The sequence below is a fragment of the Coregonus clupeaformis genome, chromosome 17, assembly GCF_020615455.1.
Source record: "Coregonus clupeaformis isolate EN_2021a chromosome 17, ASM2061545v1, whole genome shotgun sequence".
Taxonomy (NCBI): Eukaryota; Metazoa; Chordata; class Actinopteri; order Salmoniformes; family Salmonidae; genus Coregonus; species Coregonus clupeaformis.
The window spans coordinates 28,564,327-28,583,713 of NC_059208.1; the positions used below are offsets into that span (position 1 = coordinate 28,564,327).

Genomic DNA, 19,387 nt, shown 5'->3' on the forward strand with positions numbered 1-19,387 from the left:
GAAGAGTTGAAGGCCACTATCAGAGCAACCTGGGCTCTCATAACACCTGAGCAGTGCCAGAAACTCATCGACTCCATGCCACGCCGCATTAATGCAGTAATTGAGGCAAAAGGAGCTCCAACCAAGTATTGAGTATTGTACATGCTCATATTTTTCATTTTCATACTTTTCAGTTGGCCAACATTTCTAAAAATCCCTTTTTTGTATTAGCCTTAAGTAATATTCTAATTTTGTGACACACGGAATTTTGGATTTTCATTTGTTGCCACTTCAAATCATCAAAATTAAATGAAATAAACATTTGAATGCATCAGTCTGTGTGCAATGAATAAATATAATGTACAAGTTACACCTTTTGAATGCAATTACTGAAATAAATCAAGTTTTTCAAAATATTCTAATTTACTGACTTTTACCTGTAGTAGTCTATTTTCGATCTCTTCTTGTAAACACATAGAATTTTGGGGTCATTTTTGTTAATGGGATTCTACTGTCCATCCAATCGCGTAGCCTTCCATGTTAAAACCCCATCTGCCTCTGGTGTGAGCAGCAATGACTGCATAATATGAAGGTGACCAGTAAACCGTTTCTCAAGCTGTTTGGTTTTCTGATAAGTTGAGGACTATCATTTCTGCGAACTGCATCATCTCTTGCAAAAGACTTGAAGAAAAAAAAATGAAACCCACTCCCTCAAAAGAGCCAGGTCATCACTATATGTGTTACTCATATGTTGCCTTGTGGTTTTGAAGGCTGCAAATACTTCTATATTTCAAATTCTCTCAGCAATAATATTTTCTTTGGTTGATTGCTTCATTTTGTCACTTGTTGAAGAGGGGAACCAAAGGTGTCCAAGTTACAGTAAGTCATGACAGACTCATCCAGCTTTACCTATGGCAAACTGTCCACGTGTCCTTGGTACCAGACTGTTATTCAACATTCTAATTTCTAATGTACTTTTTTAGATGATATTATTATGAATCAGTCAGCACAACAGATATGTACATAGGATTGTATACATTTATTTCTATGTTGAAGAAATTTGAGGCAGTAGAATCAAACATTGGGGGAAATGTACTTTTGATATATCAATAAATAAATAATATGCAAATACCTTGTTACATCTCTGGATATTTTTGGCTATAGAATATTTTAAGGTTAACTTACGTGCATTAATGTAGCCAGTAGTATCAGGAAACATTCAAGTAGTACTTACAAAAACAGGACAATCTCGCCATCTGGTGGACACTGTATAAAACAATTTATGCTTTATTCCTTTCCTTATTCTCTTAATAATATGCCATTTAGCAGACGCTTTTATCCAAAGCGAATTACAGTCGTGCGTGCATACATTTTTGTGTATGGGTGGTCCCGGGGATCGAACCCACTACCTTGGCGTTACAAGCGCCGTGCTCTACCAGCTGAGCTACAGCTGTCGGATACTTTAGTTCTACTTCGAAAGAACCTGGCAGGTGAAAACAAATTCCCAGGCCATTCAACCTGGTCTCAAAGCAATTCGTATTATTCTGTATGTAAATCTAAGACACTCCATTTAGTATGATATGTTATGTTTGGTATGGATACATAAGACAGATGGTTACTTTAGGGTGGTTGGTCGGGGGGATGGGTGGGCGAGATCGAGTCTCATCACAGACAACTTTAGCATTTTAGCTAATTAGCCATTTTTCAACTACTTACTACTCCTTAGCTACTTTGCAACTATGTATAACGTGAATGTCTAGCAACCGAAGGTTGCGAGTTCGTATCTCATCACGGCCAACTTTAGCATTTTAGCTAATTAGCTATTTATAACGCGAACGTCTAGCAACCCAAAGGTTGAGAGTTCAAATCTCATCACGGACAACTTTAGCAATTTAGCTAATTAGCAACTTTTTGACTATTTATTACTTTTTAGCAACTTTGCAACTACTTAGCATGCTAGCTAACCCTTCCCCTAACCCTAACTTTAACCTAACTCCTAAACTTAACCCTAACCTTAACCCAAACACTAACCCCTAGCCTAGCTAACGTTAGCGAGCTAGCTAACGTTTGACACCCAGCCACCTAGTTAGAATTTGTAACATATCTTACATTTTGCAAATTCATAATATATTGTACGTTTTGCAAATTCGTAACATATAACACGTTTTGCAAATTCGTAACATATTTTACATTTGAAAATTCTTAACATATAATAGGAATTGTAATTTGTAACATATCATATGAAATGAACGATGGACATCCACAAATTAATACATACCATACTAAATGTAACATATCATATTAAATTAAGTATCTCGGATTTACTTATAGAATAATACGAAATGCTCTGAGACCAGATTGTGCCATAGGATATGTACTGTATGTATGCATAACCTGGTTGCTTTTGGTAGGCTAATCTTGTGTCTTCAGATCAGTGAAGGAGGAGAGGAGATGAGATTAGGGCAGGAGGCGTTTTTAGTCTAAACTATTGAGATGGACATGCACCACAAATTTAATATGACTGATGCACTATTCTGTCCGGGCTGGTGTAGCACAACTACTGCAGTTGAAGCCTAGAATATGCATGCAAATTAGAACTGTCTCCAACACCTCATGTTTGGACTTTGGAGCTCATATGTATAGCAGCTGCGCCTACTAATACAGATGTGGATAAAAGTTTCCCTCAAGGTAACCGCAGCTGCTGATACCAGCAGTATATCTGCCAACCCGGTCTCAGAGCATTTCGTACTATTCTGTATGTACCAATGTGTTCCATTTAGTATGATACTGTATTTTATGTTTCGTATGGTATCGTATTAATTTGTGGATGTCCATCACTAATTTTGTATGATATGTTACAAATTATAAATCCTATTATATGTTACGCATTTGCAAAATGTACAATATGTTATGACTTTGCAAATGTATTATATGTTACGAATTCTAGCTAGGTAGCTAGGTGGCTAACATTAGCTATGTGGCTAACATTAGCTAGCTGGCTAATGTTAGCTAGGCTACGGGTTAGGGTTAGGGGTTAGGGTTACGTTCAGGAGTTAGATTAAAGAGTTAAACTAGGCTACGGGTTAGGGTTAGGGGTTAGGATTACGTTCAGGAGTTAGATTAAAGGGTTAAGGTTAGGGGAAGGGTTAGCTAAAATGGCTAAGGTTAGGGTTAGGGGAAGGGTTAGCTAAGATGCTAAGTAGTTGAAAAGTAGCTCAAAAGTAGCAAGTAGTTGAAAAGTTGCTAATTAACTAAAATGCTACATTTGTGCATGAAGAAATTTGAATTCAGATCCTTTGGGTTGCTAGACGTTCGCGTTATATGCCGACCCTACGGTGGCCGGGAAGTGCAAAGCAACATTACAAAGAATGAAACACTTTTACAAAGCTCGAGACAAATTTACATTTTGGAAAACAAATTTACATTTTGGAAAACAAATTTACATTTTATAAAACAAATTAACATTTTATAAAACAAATTAACATTTTATAAAGCAAATTAACAAGACGCAAAACACATTTACTCAAGGTTCCGTTTTAGGACCACTATTGTTTTCACTATATATTTTACCTCTTGGGGATGTTATTCGAAAACATAATGTTAACTTTCACTGCTATGCGGATGACACACAGCTGTACATTTCAATGAAACATAGTGAAGCCCCAAAATTGCCCTCGCTAGAAGCCTGTGTTTCAGACATAAGGAAGTGGATGGCTGAAAACTTTTTACTTTTAAACTCGGACAAAACAGAGATGCTTGTTCTAGGTCCCAAGAAACAAAGAGATCTTCTGTTAAATCTGACAATTCATCTTGATGGTTGTAAAGTCGTCTCAAATAAAACTGTGAAGGACCTCGGCGTTACTCTTGACCCTGATCTCTCTTTTGACGAACATATCAAGACTGTTTCAAGGACAGCTTTTTTCCATCTACGTAACATTGCAAAAATCAGAAATTTTCTGTCCAAAAATGATGCAGAAAAATTCATCCATGCATTTGTTACTTCTAGGTTAGACTACTGCAATGCTCTATTTTCCGGCTACCCGGATAAAGCACTAAATAAACTTCAGTTAGTGCTAAATACGGCTGCTAGAATCCTGACTAGAACCAAGAAATTTGATCATATTACTCCAGTGCTAGCTTCCCTACACTGGCTTCCTGTTAAGGCAAGGGCTGATTTCAAGGTTTTACTGTTAACCTATAAAGCGTTACATGGGCTTGCTCCTACCTATCTTTCCGAGTTGGTCCTGCCGGTACATACCAATACGTACGCTACGGTCACAAGACGCAGGCCTCCTAATTGTCCCTAGAATTTCTAAGCAAACAGCGGGAGGCAGGGCTTTCTCCTATAGATCTCCATTTTTATGGAACAGTCTGCCTACCCATGTGAGAGACGCAGACTCGGTCTCAACCTTTAAGTCTTTACTGAAGACTTATCTCTTCAGTAGGTCATATGATTGAGTGTAGTCTGGCCCAGGAGTGTGAAGGTGAACGGAAAGGCTCTGGAGCAACGAACAGCCCTTGCTGTCTCTGCCAGGCCGGTTCCCCTCTCCACTGGGGGTTCTCTGCCTCTAGCCCTGTTGCAGGGGCTGAGTCACTGGCTTGCTGGTGCTCTTTCATGCCGTCCCTGGGAGGGGTGCGTCACTTGAGTGGGTTGAGTTACTGACGTGATCTTCCTGTCTGGGTTGGCGCCCCCCCTTGGTTTGTGCTGTGGTGGAGACCTCTGTGGGCTATACTCGGCCTTGTCTCAGGATTGTAAGTTGGTGGTTGAGGATATCCCTCTAGTGGTGCGGGGGCTGTGCTTTGGCAGAGTGGGTGGGGTTATATCCTTCCTGTTTGGCCCTGTCCGGGGTTTCTTCGGATGGGGCCACAGTGTCTCCGGACCGCTCCTGTCTCAGCCTCCAGTATTTATGCTGCAGTAGTTTATGTGTCGGGGGGCTGGGGTTAGTTGGTTATACCTGGAGTACTTCTCCTGTCTTATCCAGTGTCCTGTGTGAATTTAAGTATGCTCTCTCTAATTCTCTCGTTCTCTCTTTCTCTCTGAGAACCTGAGCCCTAGGACCATACGTCAGGACTACCGGGCATGATGACACCTTGCTGTCCCCAGTCCGCCTGGCCTTGCTGCTATTCCAGTTTCAACTGTTCTGCCTGCGGTTACGAAACCCCTACCTGTCCCAGACCTGCTGTTTTCAACTCCTAATGATCGGCTATGAAAAGCCAACTGAGAGACCTGAGCCCTAGGACCATACGTCGGGACTACCGGCCGTGGTGACTCCTTGCTGTCCCCAGTCCGCCTGGCCTTGCTGCTATTCCAGTTTCAACTGTTCTGCCTGCGGTTATGGAACCCCTACCTGTCCCAGACCTGCTGTTTTCAACTCTTAATGATCGGCTATGAAAAGCCAACTGAGATTTATTCCTGATTATTATTTGACCATGCTTGTCACTTATGAACATTTTTGAACATCTTGGCATGGTTCTGTTATAATCTTCACCCGGCACAGCCAGAAGAGGACTGGCCACCCCTCATAGCCTGGTTCCTCTCTAGGTTTCTTCCTAGGTTTTCGCCTTTCTAGGGAGTTTTTCCTAGCCACCGTGCTTCTACACCTGCATTACTAGCTGTTTGGGGTTTTAGGCTGGGTTTCTGTACAGCACTTCGAGATATTAGCTGATGTAAGAAGGGCTATATAAAATAAAATTGATTGATTGATTGATTGATTTACCAGTCCCGAAACAAATTTACAAATGACAGATTCGTCACGGAAAGGGAATCTACCATATACCGGAAGTGACGAGCGTGGTCTTTTCGTGTTGTTGTTGTGGAGTTTATGGCGTCAAAGAAGTTTATGGTGACCGCCCGAACATGGACTGCGGCCGAGGGATGTTTTGCCCGTTTTGTGGCAAACACATGAACAGCTTAACGCGATTTTGCTTTACGTGTGGTCGGTGTTTGGAGTTTTTAAAGGACGCGGACCAGACGGAAACACCAGACATACTGCATCATTGCGTTCAATATTTTAACGAGGGTCACTCGTACGCTGTAATCGTGGACATGATGTCAAGTCTACACGGTGTAAACATCAGCTTGAGGACTCTTAAAAGTAAACTGAACGAAGCCGGGTTGTACCGCAGAAAGGATTATTCCTCGCCAAACGCCGTGAGTAACGCCATCAGATTTGAACTTCGTGGACCTGGACAACTACTCAATGGGACCTAACTATATGTGGCACGCAGATGGTTATGACAAACTTAAGCCGTTCGGTTTGGCCATTTCGGGATGCATAGATGGATTTTCACGTAAAGTATTGTCGCTTCAATGTGGACCAACAAATAATAACCCAACAGTGATTGCTCACTATTTCATGTCATGTGTGCGAAACCTCGGTGTCATCCCCATGAGACTGAGGACTGATTGCGGCACTGAGAACGGCATAATGGCTGCAATTCAATGTACCCTACGCCACCATCACAGTGACTACTACTCTGGAGCGTCCAGCCACATGTACGGCTCATCTATAAATAACCAGCGTATTGAGTCCTGGTGGTCTATATTTAGAAAGGGAAGGTGAGTTGTCTTCATAAAGGGTCATTGCATCTTTTGGTCATTCGATTTTCTTCTCAGGAAGGATTAATGAAAAACGAGCACAATAATTATCAATACAAATTTGTAAAGCAAATCCTGCCCGTCAGGAAAAGTAGCTGTTCCTGAAAAGAAAATCGAATGACCAAAAGATGCACAGACCATACATTTCATTATAACTAACCTTTATTATTTATAGTATAACTAAACATTTGTATCCATTTCTATAGGTCTCAGTTCTGGATGGAGTTATTTGCCGACCTTAGAGATGCCGGATACTTCAACGGGAGTCATGAGCATCAATGCCTATTGAGATATTGCTTTGGTGATGTTATTCAGAAGGACTTGGATGAGTGTGTGAGACTGTGGAACAGCCACAGGATTCGCCCTTCCAGAACAGCAGCATGTCCAGGAGGAGTGCCCAATGAACTCTACTACTTACCACACAGGTGATACATTGGTGATAATAAACAGATAAAAGCATTAATGTAACGTTTTAGCTTAAATGAAAATAAATGCAATTATGTATTCTATTTAACATAGGTTTGGCTCCAGAGACTGCGGATTTCAAAGTGAACAAGCTGAACTGGATGCCCTTCCTGAGGCTAGCCTGTCAATGACTCCTTGTGGGGACCCAAACATGCAGGAGTACTTGGACTTTGCCATGGAACACAATCAGTTACAGAAGCCAGACAACTGGGAGTCTGCATCCGAACTGTACATGAAACTAAAAGAAATGGCTCAGCTATGAAATGATCAAAAAAGGGAGGGTTTTTTGTAGTGGTGGAATACTGCTGTCTGTCTGAACACAATATTTATGAATCTGTCACCCAAAGCTTAATTGTTTTTAAGTGTGAAGTAAATTAATCAAAAATAGTAATCAGTATTTATTACACTTTTGTAGTATTGAGAGTAATGGATCTAAAACATTTTCAAAATGTTTACTGTGAGAAAAGAACATGCTCACATACAGTAACATTATAAAAACAACTTTGGCAACTGCACTTTAAAAGTGCACCTTTAATAGGGTTGGGCATCAAGAACCAATTCCTACTTGGAATAGTTTAAAACAATTACGATTCCATCGGAATTGTTTCTTTATTGGAATCGTTTTGGAGGATTGGGTTTCAAATCTGATCATGGGTTCCAAATTTAACATGCGCAAGTTTTGGTCTGTAGCGGCCAGGTGCTTGTTGTGTTGCAGCCATGGAGCACAGTAAGCGGTGCTCTAGTGTGGCTTTATTTTACATTGAAAAAGCCCCATCAAACTGCAACCCACCTTTGAATCAAAATAAAACTTTCCTCTTATTTGTGAAATAAGCATGTGACCCGTTTCAACTCCACCACTCAAAGAATCGGAATCGAGAATCGATAAGAACCGGAATCAAAAGGAAGAATCGGAATTGGAATCAGAATCGTTAAAATCTAAATGATGCCCAACCCTAACCTTTAACAACAACAACTTTTTCAGAGTCTTAACTCTAGGGGTCATCCATCATATAGCTTAGAAACAGCCGAATCCTGGACTATTTTGAATTCCAAAGTCCATTTGTGACTTAAACAAAGTGTATGAGTCTAGGAGTGGTAATCTCAAGGAGTTTGAACATGTATTTGCCATTGGGAACGCAGAGTCCTCCAGGAACTCTATTTGAGGCAGTGGTTCCAAGCCAGATGGGGGAAGTGAAGACAGCCCAGTAGCAAACATCAAAACATCTTCCACAGACACAGCAGCCTGGCCTTCTGCAAAGAAAAACAATTCAGATACATCACTGCCATGTGTTTTCTTAACTAGTTATAAAAAACAAACTAACAAACCTTCACAATCAAGGAGATAGTCTGCCCAGTAGGCCATGGTTTGACTTTCTTTAAGTCTTCGATTACTCCCCGAAGGACTGAGGTCAGGTTTGAAGAGTCTCTCAAGTTCAAAAGCAGTGAGTCGCCTTTCAGAGTGGCACATGACAGGGGCCAGCAAAGTAGGGTGTTGCTGTAGTGCAGTCAAAAACTCCAGGGTTGAAAGACCATCTCTGAATCTACAGAGTGAACACAAACATTGTTTCACTGCTGTGTAGTGCCAATTGAATTTAAAATTATCTAAAGAAAACTATTAAATATTCTCTTCTCTACAATTACTATCCACCTTAACATTGTTGAAAATTGATTTCAAAAACCCTATTTTTGCATTGCACATTAAACGTTAATTGTTACAAACTGTAAGTATAACACACAGAAACAAAAGACTGGAATGACACAGACGGATGGGTGGCTTGAGCACTCACACGATGCCTTCAGAAAGTCTACACACCCATTGCACTTTTTCACAACTTTGTTTCGTTATTATTCTGCCCTTGAATTGCGTTCCCGTGCAAAACTAGACAGATAGCTAACAACTGAGTCTTCAATAAAACTTCCAAGGCGTGACTTTTCTTGAACGAATGTATTGAAAACGTTTATGTTGTGAAACTGCAAATACAGAAAATAATATACTTTAGTATTCAATTCACATTGACATACTGTAGCTGTACATTATACATTTCAAGTTGAAGTTGCATAAATACAAAGCAAGTGCCAAGTTACCATGTATCTGGCATGACGACAAACCAAATAGATAATTACTCTATGAGTAACAACTAGCCAACTCCTTTCATTACTCTAATAATGTACTAACACCTCTGTACAATAACAAAGCATATTACACTAGAAACAGTAACAAACTATAGTATGTTTTACACTTTACATTACGCACGAGCAAACTAATACAGCTAACGGCATCCATGAAAGTCAATGCAATTTGCGTGAGTAAATGTAACCAATTAACATTGATAAGTAAGCAATTCTGTCAATAACAATATTATCATCACTTGTAATATGCTTGAATTGAACTTACAAACAAATATTTTCCGAGGCTGAAGCGTAACAATAAATAGTTGCACTGAAAGAACTGTACAGTAACGTTGTTTCTAGCTGCTTGTCGCGTGCATAATAACAACTTTACTTCCGGGTTTTCGTACATAATTCTAAGTACCAGAAAGCTCCACTAGGGGGCGCTAAACACCATGGAACACAATGAAAGTCACTCTTAATCACTATAATAAAATAAATCTGATACCTTCTAACAAGATGGCAGCACACTCCCCGCCTGGTATAATGAGATTGTGCCACTATGAAATCAAATATTTTGCCTCTAGGATGCTTCAGAAAGAAGAACAACAATCTCTGAGATTGGTCTCAGAAACACCTTAGCAATCCCTTGCTTGACAACCTTTAGTTCTACTTTCCTGACCTTTCCGTCAGTACTGGGAAAGGTTTTGACCACAAGTCCGACTGGCCAGTCATTTCTGTGCGTCTGACTGTCTTTCAATAAGACAACATCTCCCACTTTCACATTTGGCTTTTCTGCTGTCCATTTTCTGCGTCTCTGCAGTGTTGTCAGGTACTCCTGTCTCCACCTTTTCCAGAAAGTGTCAGCGAGACACTGGACTTGCTTCCACTGTTTTCCATGAAGATCGTTCATGTGGAAATATCCAGAAGGGGCTGAGGTAGCGTTGGTCTTTTGTGTCAGTAACATTGAGGGTGTAAGAATGGCAGGCATGTCAGGATCGGTTGACACTGACACTAGGGGTCTCGCATTGATTATTGCCATAACTTCAGACATAAGAGTGCTCAAGACCTCATGTGTGAGACGAGTGGAGCCCGTCTGAAACAGCATAGCATCAAGGATACGTCTGGCAACCCCAATGAGTCTCTCCCAAGAACCACCCATATGAGACGAGTGTGGGGGATTAAATATCCAAGTACATCCCTTGTCTGAGAGGTATTTAGTCAACTCTGAGTCATTTGTGTCGATTCCCAGTTCCCTGCAGGCACCTATAAAGTTTGTACCTCGATCAGATCGTAGCACTTTTGCTGGACCGCGGATAGAGAAAAAACGCCTCAGCGCGTTGATGAAGCTGGATGTGGACATGGATTCGATGAGCTCAATATGGACTGCTCTAGTAGACATACATGTAAAGAGTACCGCCCAGCGCTTGGAGTCTGCACTACCACCTCTAGTGCGACGAGTTATGACATTCCATGGTCCAAACACATCAAGTCCAACACTGGTGAATGGTGGCTCTGATGTGAGTCTGTCTGCAGGTAAGTCCGCCATCTTTTGGTCAACTGACTTTCCTCTAACCTTACGGCAGGTGACACACTTGTGGATGATACCAGAGACCAGATGTTTGCTCCCAATAATCCAGAAGCCTGCTGCTCGAATAGCTCCATCTGAAAAATGACGGCCCTGGTGAGCCACTTGCTCGTGATAATGTCTTACCAGCAGAGTGGCGACATGATGCGTCCGTGGGATGATGAGAGGATGTTTTTCGTCTTGTGACAGGTCGGCAGAGGATAATCGGCCTCCCACCCTCAGCAACCCATCCTCATCAATCACTGGGTTCAGCTTTTTGAGTGTACTTTGTTTTGGTAACTCTTTTCCTTTCTCAAGGCATTTGAATTCCTCTTTGAAGGCTTCATGTTGCACACAGTGAATGATTGCTGTTTTGGCTTGTGACAACTCACTTGTACTGCATGGTTTTTTACACTGATGCCAGCCTCTGCAGTTGTTGTCGTCCGCACTTTCGTGAAAGGATTTGGCAACATGAATGAGTCGTGCTGTGGCTCGATTGAGAGCTTTCCAGTTCGAGAACCTCTCAAAGCGATGAGAGCCGAATTGAGCTCCAGAAACCTTAGTGACGAAGGCAGTGACGTCTGGCCGAATCTCTGCGTCTGCGTCAGGCTCTACAAGGTCAAATTGATGGTCTCAGACTCACTTGAGTTTGCTTGAGCCAGAAAAGGGGGGACCTGAGAACCAATTGGTGTGCTTTAAGAGTGCGGCTCGTATGGGCCTGGTTGCATGGTCTGCTGGATTGCTGTCAGTGTTTACAGTTGTGCTTGGATCTCTCGAGTGCCCTGTAGAGAGAGAAATGTGTTGCTGAGCTACGCTGCTGTAGTTCTCTTTCACCTGGATGATGTCAGGGCAAGGGCTCAGATAGGACGTGCGACCATTTTGAAGTATGTTTGTCCTGAACACGTTAACACTGGCTGGTCGGTGAGCCGTTCCCAGACAAACTTCACCCACGATGACCCACCCGAGGTCGAGTCGCTGTGCATAAGGAGTGTTGTGGGGCCCATTGATTTGTTCTCGTACCTTGTTTACCCTTAAGATGTCTCGTCCTAAGAGCAGGAGGATGGGAGCGTCTGGGTCCACAGCTGGAATTTTGTCCGCCACTGGTTGCAGATGGGGATGATGATGCGCAATGTCTGGGGAGGGAATCTCCATTCTATCGTCTGGCATCATGTCACACTCTATCAGAGTAGGGAGAGTGAGCTGCTTGTGTCCGTCTATAGACTCCACCATGAAGTTGACGGCTCTCCTGCCTGAAGTCTCTGTTACCCCAGAACAGGTCTTCATGGTGTATGGAGCAGAGTTGTCATTGATGTTGAAGAGATTGAAAAACTCTGTCTTGGCCAGAGATTTGTTGCTCTGTTCATCAAGCACTGCATACATTTTGACAGCTTTCTCTCTTTTCCCAGCTGGATAAGCTTTGACTAGGCATATTTTTGAACATGATCTTGGATTGGCTGCCTCACCACAGATCTCGGTACACTTTGAGGTGACTGATAGAAGAGCATCTTCACCTTGCTCCCCGCCATGCTCTTTCTCTGCTGTAGCGGTGTCTATCGTTGAAGGAGCTGGACCTGGATGCAGAGCAGCAAGATGTCTGTCGCTGTCACACTCGGAGCACTTGATTGACACCTTACAGTCTTTAGCTCTGTGCTGAGTTGACCCACAACATCGGAAACAAATGCCATTCTCTTTGAGATATGATTTGCGCTCATCTAGAGTTTTGAATCTAAACCCGCGACACTTTTTAAGAGGATGAGGCTTGTTATGTATTGGACAGTGATGGTCAGGGCTTTCAACCTTTGTCTTACTGGGTTTGGTTTGGTGGTCTGAGGGCTCAGATGACACATCTGTTTTGTGTACAGTCACAGGTGTCTTGCTGCTGTACCTGACAGGTTTCTCACTTTTCACAGACACCTGGGTAGTTGAGGTGTAGAGGGTGAAGCTGGGGTCGTTTCTAATTTTCGCCTGGTTCCTGATGAATTTGAGAAAAACGAGAATGGTGGGAATGCTACCCGATAGTCCTCCTTGTATTTGGATCCCTGTGCTATCCATTTCTCTTGTAAACTGAATGGAAGTTTCTCTACTATAGGGTTTACCCCACGAGATGTGTCCAGATAAGCGAGGCCTGGAAGGTACCCTTCTTCTTTAGCACACTCCAGTTCGAGAAGAATGTCACCCAGTTCTCTTAGTTTGTGATTGTCTTTGTTAGACAGTTTTGGAAATTCATCAATTTTCTTTAACAGTGCATTCTCGATCACTTCGGGTGTACCATAGCACTCTTTTAGTCGTTGCCAGACCATGTTAAGCCCTGCTGTTGCATTGAGAATATAGACAGATCTAATTCTCTTTGCTTGCTCAGACGACTCTGCCCCCAGCCACTTGGTAATTAGATCTAACTCTTCCCTGGCTGATAGATTCAAGTCTCTGGTCGCATTGAGAAAAGATGCTTTCCATGCCCAATAATTTTCAGGACGATCATCAAACTTCAGGAGTCCGGAACTCACCATCTCACGGCGCAGGAGGTACTTGGTGAGTTCTGGTGCCACTTGTGACTCAGGGAAGCCTTGTTTCGGTGACTGGAAGTGGGTTTGTTTTCCCTTTCCACCATGCTGCTTTTCATTTCTTTTGTACGGAGAGTCTCTGCTCATGCTCCGTTGTTTGCTACTTTCTGGATTGTGGCCTGTAGCTGGGTCAACACTAAGCTCGTGTCTCTACTTCAAATGGCATTTCAGCAAAGTAGGGCCTAGCATGTTGTTGCACATACTCACAAGTACGTTGGACTGGACTTAAGGGCTGTGTCCCTGTGTTGAGTTCTCTGTGGAGATCTCTGCGTTCAGACTCTACAGCTTCTTTAAAGGCTACAGCTTCAGCCAACGCAGCAGCAGCTGTTCTCTCAACTTGGAGAACATATAAACTTGCATCCAGTTCCGCTTTTTGTTTCATCATAGAAGCTTCCTTTTCAGCATAGGAGACTCTAGCACGCGCTGCGTCCGCCTTGGCACGTGCTTTGATGGCTGCATAACTCGCCGTTGAGGATCTGCTTGACTGTTTTGATGACCTTGATCTTGTTGACTGAGACTTGGTCTCAATGTGCTGAAGAGGCTCCTCCATCTCTCTTACTCGCTCCTCTTCCTCTTTCTGTCGAACACTTGCCTCTGGTTGCTGCATCGTAGACTGCTGGTCATCCCTAGGATCAGAGGCTTTGTTGGCTAATGAACGTAGAATCATAACCACCACGTGCAATTATTCTTGTGCTTGAGCCCGCCGTGATGATGTTTTTTCACTATTTTGCACGGGAACGCAATTCCAGGGCAGAATAGTTATAGATTCAATTTAAAATAGTAATATTAATCTTTTTCCTCATCAGCCTACACACAATACATCATAATGACAAAGCAAAAACAAGTTTTTAGAAATTGTAGCAAATTTAATAAAAATTAAAAACTGGAATATCACATTCGCACAAGTTAATTAACCATTTTCTCAGTACACTGTTGAAGCACCTTTGGAAGTAATTCCAGCCTGGATTCCTCGTGTATGAAGCTACAGGCTTTACACACAACATCACCACACTCTTTATATCTGATTTTCAGGGACATTTACAAGAGATACTAAAACCTCTCTGCATGTCAGGATCTCTATGAGAACTGAGGGCAGAAATAGATCCATATGTAAATGACACTGCTACAGTATGGAGCAGGTGGTTGGATAAACAGCAGCAAGTCATCAAGGGTTTGATGGGTAAAGTGAGCCTCAAACCATCACTCTGCTGCCAGATGTGCAGCAGAGGTGGATGGATCACTTTAAGGGGTAACTGGACTGATTTTCCTCTATGGAAGAGTTAGTCAGGAGGAGAAACCTAAGATCTAATTTCTGTTTTTGCTTTGTCATTATGATGTATTGTGTGTAGATTGATGAGGAAAAGGATTTAAATATATTTTAAATTGAATCTATAAAGGTGAGCAGACTTAATGAAGGCACTGTAGTTTGACACAGAATGAAGTGACATCACATATCTGTTGAAATACACTAAGGTACAAATTCTGATTAAGGACAAATTGATAACAGATATACATACTTGCATAAACCAAAGATGGGGACCATGAGGCATTTCAAACAAAAAAATTCATACATAAATAAATAAAAATCTCATCACTACAAATATCATCTTACCTGTCAATTACAGATGAGTTGCGGTCAATGATATACCATTGGAGGTAGTCTGACACGATTTCTTTCTTTTCTTCCACAGTAGCCACATGTCTCAGACAACCTGCTGTCTGTAACATTGTGCTGTGTCTCATCATACATTCTTGCAGAGCATCCAATGAAGCAGCATTCTCAATCTGAAAGACGTGAAAATGGGCAAAAACACCCCAGTCAATAACTGTATGCACTGTATCTCCTTGCCTATTTTTTTAATAACGTACATAGCAAGGTGTAATCTTACACTATCAAAAACTAATAAATTAATTAAATATATTCCGTACGTGATATAGGAAGTAAACATTGTCTCAAAAACACTGCAGTAAGTATGAAAAACTCTGCCCTACCATACCCTTATGCTATTCTCACCTCTTGCAAAGCTTTCCCTATTTCTTCATCAGTTATTAAATTATTTGTTGCTTTGAATGAAGGCTGGCCTGCAAGATAATGTACAAGATCTTCTGACAGGAAATGGGGTCCTGGACCTCCATGCACAACTGACACAGCAATAATCTTTCCTGCCAAGTAGTATTCATCCTCCCTAACAGCTGTGAATGAATTCATATTGCAAAATTAAAACAATGCATTACTGTATATACTGTAATATGCAAGCATATGTCATGTGATATATATGGTCAATGAGCATTAACCAACCATTAGTAGCCTATAGTACACATCCAACCAATATGCATACCCTTTGCATTGTAGACCAAGAACCGATGTCCTTCTGGTCCATCAAAATGGGCCGGTCTTTTAGGTGTTTCATCAGTAGAGTTAAAAACTCTCGTCTTGGACCACCAGTGTCAATTCCCTCTTCCAGAACACCAGTATCATCAGTAAATTTCACCAGCATGTCACAGGTTTCAGAATATGTTGTACGCTTGAAACCTCTGACTGCCCCATCCCAAACATTATCCCTTGAGATGTTAAACCGGCTGACTTTTTTATGATCAATAGGAAGAGACAGGTTTGCTACGATGTCAGGTAATGCAATGTCCGTCTCCTCCCTGTAATGACAAAAAGTTAATTCATTTGTGGATATTCCAGATATACAAGAACTATTGTACAGTGAAAAAACTGGAGTGCTATAGTCAAAAGCATATTACATTGCTGTGTGTTGGAAATTCTTCACATTGACAGCAACCGGCTCTTCGTCCTCCTGCTCAACATTTGGTGAATACAGGTCTGTGTATTTACTGTTGGGAAATTGCCATTTCCATGTTAAAACATCTTACAAACAAAAATGTCTTCCCCATGTAATCAGTTCAATACATTTAAATTATGTCAGTCATTATCTTTTCTTTTTTTTTTACTTACCTGTAGCAAGACATTTTTTCTGGATTTGCTTCCGGTGGATCCAGATCCTCAGCATCAGATATTACTATCTGAAAAAAAGATTAAAATGTCTGAAACAACAACACTGAAAGCAAGAAATGTCATGCTGCCACACTCTGCCTTATTACCTGTCCAGGCTGAATTGTTGATTGTCCTGGTGCATCTCTGAAACATGATAAAACATATTAAAATGATTAGCTCCATGATAAAGGCTATAATGTAGCTTTGAGTAGCATGTAGTAGTAGAGGGAACAGAAAGATGTATTAAAAAAAAAGATTATTTTGAGAACATGTGGATAGGAGCGCTTCCTGGACTCAAATCTGAGTTAGTTTGAGTTTCTTTTTTAATGGATAAGGTATAAAATAAAAGAAAGCTCAAACTACTATTTTTTAACTATTAAAATGCTTGTATTGCAAGTGGCCAAGCCATACAGAACCAATTTAAAATAACTTTAATGCGTTTTTGCATCTAGCCTTCGTCAGCGAGTCAAACAGATGAAATGAGAGACAATGGGTATTTTCTAGTGTCCAAGGTGTTCTGGGCTAGAGTAGGTGTTGTAGACATCTTAAAACCAGTAGGTGTCCTTCAGGCCTACAATAGTCAAATCATGTAAACATTATGTATATGGATGTGTCCCATGTTTCCTATTGGTGGATTACCACTAGAAAAAAACCCAGGGTCTCTCATTACATCTATTTGACTCCCTGACAAAGGCTAGATGCCGAAACGTGTTGGAGTTCTTTAAGTTGGTTCTGGATGACCGTGCCACTTCAGTAAAGGCCTATAGTACCTATGCAGGATCGACAGTGATGTGGGACATATGAATGGACAGTGGATACCCCCACTTCATTCTCACGTGTTTTTTTTTAATGGTTTGGTTAATTTTTGTTTATTCAACTGCAAGAGCAACTGTATTTCAGTGGGTTTATTCTGTAAAGCTCTGCTCACACAGGCAGCCGTGGGTCCTTTAGGTAGGGAGCGAGGGGCACCGCAGTCAGTTACAGAAACAGCTGATAGCATGTAGCAACGTTGAGCTTATGTGCAGCAATATAAATGTATGTATAATGTGTATGTGAATAAGTAGTGAAATATCTGCTAGTAGTTTTATCAGTTTTGTGAGTTAAATAAAAAAAAAGGTGAAATTGCACTTTACCTGGTAGTGAAAGCACTGTAGCCCAACAAAATATGAATTATTATTGCACGTGTGAAAATTCCTTTGTGTCCAAGTGTGCAACACCTACCTTTCACCGTCCAGCTTGTGTTTGGGAGTACTTCGATTTTGTGGTTCAAAAACCTGAGAGGAAACGGATAAAATGATCAACAACTTTCAACAGGTTCCATTATTTTTCCATTACCACATACAGTATATATCAATGCTGAATGGTTGTCTGTGTTACTGTATAATAGTTACTGCAAAATAATCAAAACAAGCCTTTTTCCACTAAAATATTGACCAGGACATTGATTTTATGCTTAAAATCCAATGTACATCTAATTAATAAATTATATGAAAATGAATAAATACAAACATACATAAACATTTTAAAAAAGAGAAATAACTGATGTACCAAAGTGTCAGCACGATTGAGTTCAGCTGTGCTCCTTGTTGTGATGACAATTTCAGAATCAGAGTCTGAGGTATCATCCACTGAAAAAAATAATTCAAACAACCATTATCTATCCTCCAGCAGAGTATCTAAATATGTAAAAATATTGAATCATGAGATCCACTAACCTCTTTTATAGTGTTTTTCTAGGCAAATGAAAAAAGTGATCCTGGAATATGCCTTTCCTATTTCCTTTTATATTCTGCCAATTTGAATGGCCTTTCTGACCCAGGCACATGAACCACCTCTGAGCAGTCTGGATACAAAAGGACATAAGGTCCTTCGTGCATGTCCTTGTTAAATGTTGTCATTTTCTGGACAGCTTGTTTCAGTAGATCAGGTGCTGCTACCTCTGGGTCTGTAAATAACTGTAGTGTTTTCCCTCTTAGAGGTTTTAAATCAGTTCCACTTGGCACCATCAATCCTACGTTTATCTAGTAAAATAACAAAGATATAATTAATGTATACATAGGTAAAATAAATATACACAAACACACAAATACATATAGAGCATTGCAAAATTGTATAGGACGGTCAGTACACCTTACCTGGACGTGTTTTCTTTCTTTAGGCCTATATCTTCCTTTTGGCCCATAGTTAAAAGACTGTCGTTCTTTTGATTTCGAGCTTCTGTACTCCATGAACTGTTTGTATGATGGGCATGGTTGTTCTGCAGAAATGGACAGAGTTCCGAAACAGAAAGTTAGAAGCCGCTCAAAAAATCATTAGCGTTACTGTCCTTAGATAGCTAGCGTTTTGGTTTTGCTAAACTTACTTTGCATAGCACTGTCCGGCTGTCGAGACGTCCCCTGTGTTTCCAATGTTTCCGTCTTGTCCGCGTCCTTTAAAAACTCCAAACACCGACCACACGTAAAGCAAAACCGCGTTAAGCTGTTCATGTGTTTGCCACAAAACGGGCAAAACATCCCTCGGCCGCAGTCCATGTTCGGGCGGTCACCATAAACTTCTTTGATGCCATAAACTCCACAACAACAACACGAAAAGACCACGCTCATCACTTCCGTGTCACTTCCGGTATATGGTACATTCCCTTTCCGTGACGAATCTGTCATTTGTAAATTTGTTTCGGGACTGGTAAAAGTGTTTTGCGTCTTGTTAATTTGTTTTATAAAATGTTAATTTGTTTTATAAAATGTTAATTTGTTTTATAAAATGTAAATTTGTTTTCCAAAATGTAAATTTGTTTTCCAAAATGTAAATTTGTTTTCCAAAATGTAAATTTGTCTCGAGCTTTGTAAAAGTGTTTCATTCTTTGTAATGTTGCTTTGCACTTCCCAGCCACCGTATTTAAGTGCTCAGGGAATGCAGCCATTCAAACAAACTGCCTGTTCTCTCCTGGCTTATTTATAGTGTAAGCAAACAGAGCAGTTTTGTCTCCAGTCTCTCCAATACTACTGGGACTACTGAATGATCGGCTATAGAACGTGGCTGTGGTAAGTACATTTATCATTTCAAACCCCTTCTACTGTCTAGGTGTTTTCTATTTTCTCCTCATCTGT

General features: G+C 41.0%; 2 protein-coding genes and 2 long non-coding RNA genes across 4 annotated transcripts; 1 reads left to right on the forward strand and 3 right to left on the reverse strand.

Moving 5' to 3' along the window:
* The first annotated feature begins 6,265 nt into the window (after positions 1–6,265).
* LOC123492868 lies at positions 6,266–7,618 on the forward strand. The gene is made up of 3 exons (XM_045226269.1): positions 6,266–6,538; positions 6,784–7,002; positions 7,097–7,618. The coding sequence occupies exons 1-3, from the start codon at positions 6,336–6,338 to the stop codon at positions 7,302–7,304; spliced, it is 630 nt and encodes a 209-aa protein (XP_045082204.1). The 5' UTR covers positions 6,266–6,335; the 3' UTR covers positions 7,305–7,618.
* On the reverse strand, positions 7,428–9,477 carry LOC123481111. Its single transcript, XR_006661900.1, has 3 exons — positions 9,438–9,477; positions 8,369–8,583; positions 7,428–8,293 (listed from the first exon to the last, which is right to left on the reverse strand). It is a non-coding gene; the product is annotated as an uncharacterized LOC123481111 (long non-coding RNA).
* Positions 9,478–9,605: 128 nt separating this feature from the next.
* Positions 9,606–11,336, reverse strand: LOC123492867. Its single transcript, XM_045226268.1, has one exon. The coding sequence runs from the start codon at positions 10,698–10,700 to the stop codon at positions 9,735–9,737; it is 966 nt and encodes a 321-aa protein (XP_045082203.1). The 5' UTR covers positions 10,701–11,336; the 3' UTR covers positions 9,606–9,734.
* Positions 11,337–17,250: 5,914 nt separating this feature from the next.
* LOC121585364 lies at positions 17,251–18,884 on the reverse strand. Its single transcript, XR_006661899.1, has 5 exons — positions 18,643–18,884; positions 18,416–18,537; positions 17,996–18,301; positions 17,829–17,908; positions 17,251–17,554 (listed from the first exon to the last, which is right to left on the reverse strand). It is a non-coding gene; the product is annotated as an uncharacterized LOC121585364 (long non-coding RNA).
* Between the last annotated feature and the right edge of the window lie 503 nt (positions 18,885–19,387).

Coding starts and splice junctions, on each gene's coding strand:
- LOC123492867 (XM_045226268.1), bottom strand. CDS start 10,700: ATGGCGGACTTACCTGCAGACAGACTCACATCAGAGCCACCATTCACC.
- LOC123492868 (XM_045226269.1), top strand. CDS start 6,336: ATGTCATGTGTGCGAAACCTCGGTGTCATCCCCATGAGACTGAGGACT. Junction 6,539..6,783: donor TCTATATTTAGAAAGGGAAG/GTGAGTTGTCTT, acceptor CCATTTCTATAG/GTCTCAGTTCTGGATGGAGT. Junction 7,003..7,096: donor CTCTACTACTTACCACACAG/GTGATACATTGG, acceptor TATTTAACATAG/GTTTGGCTCCAGAGACTGCG.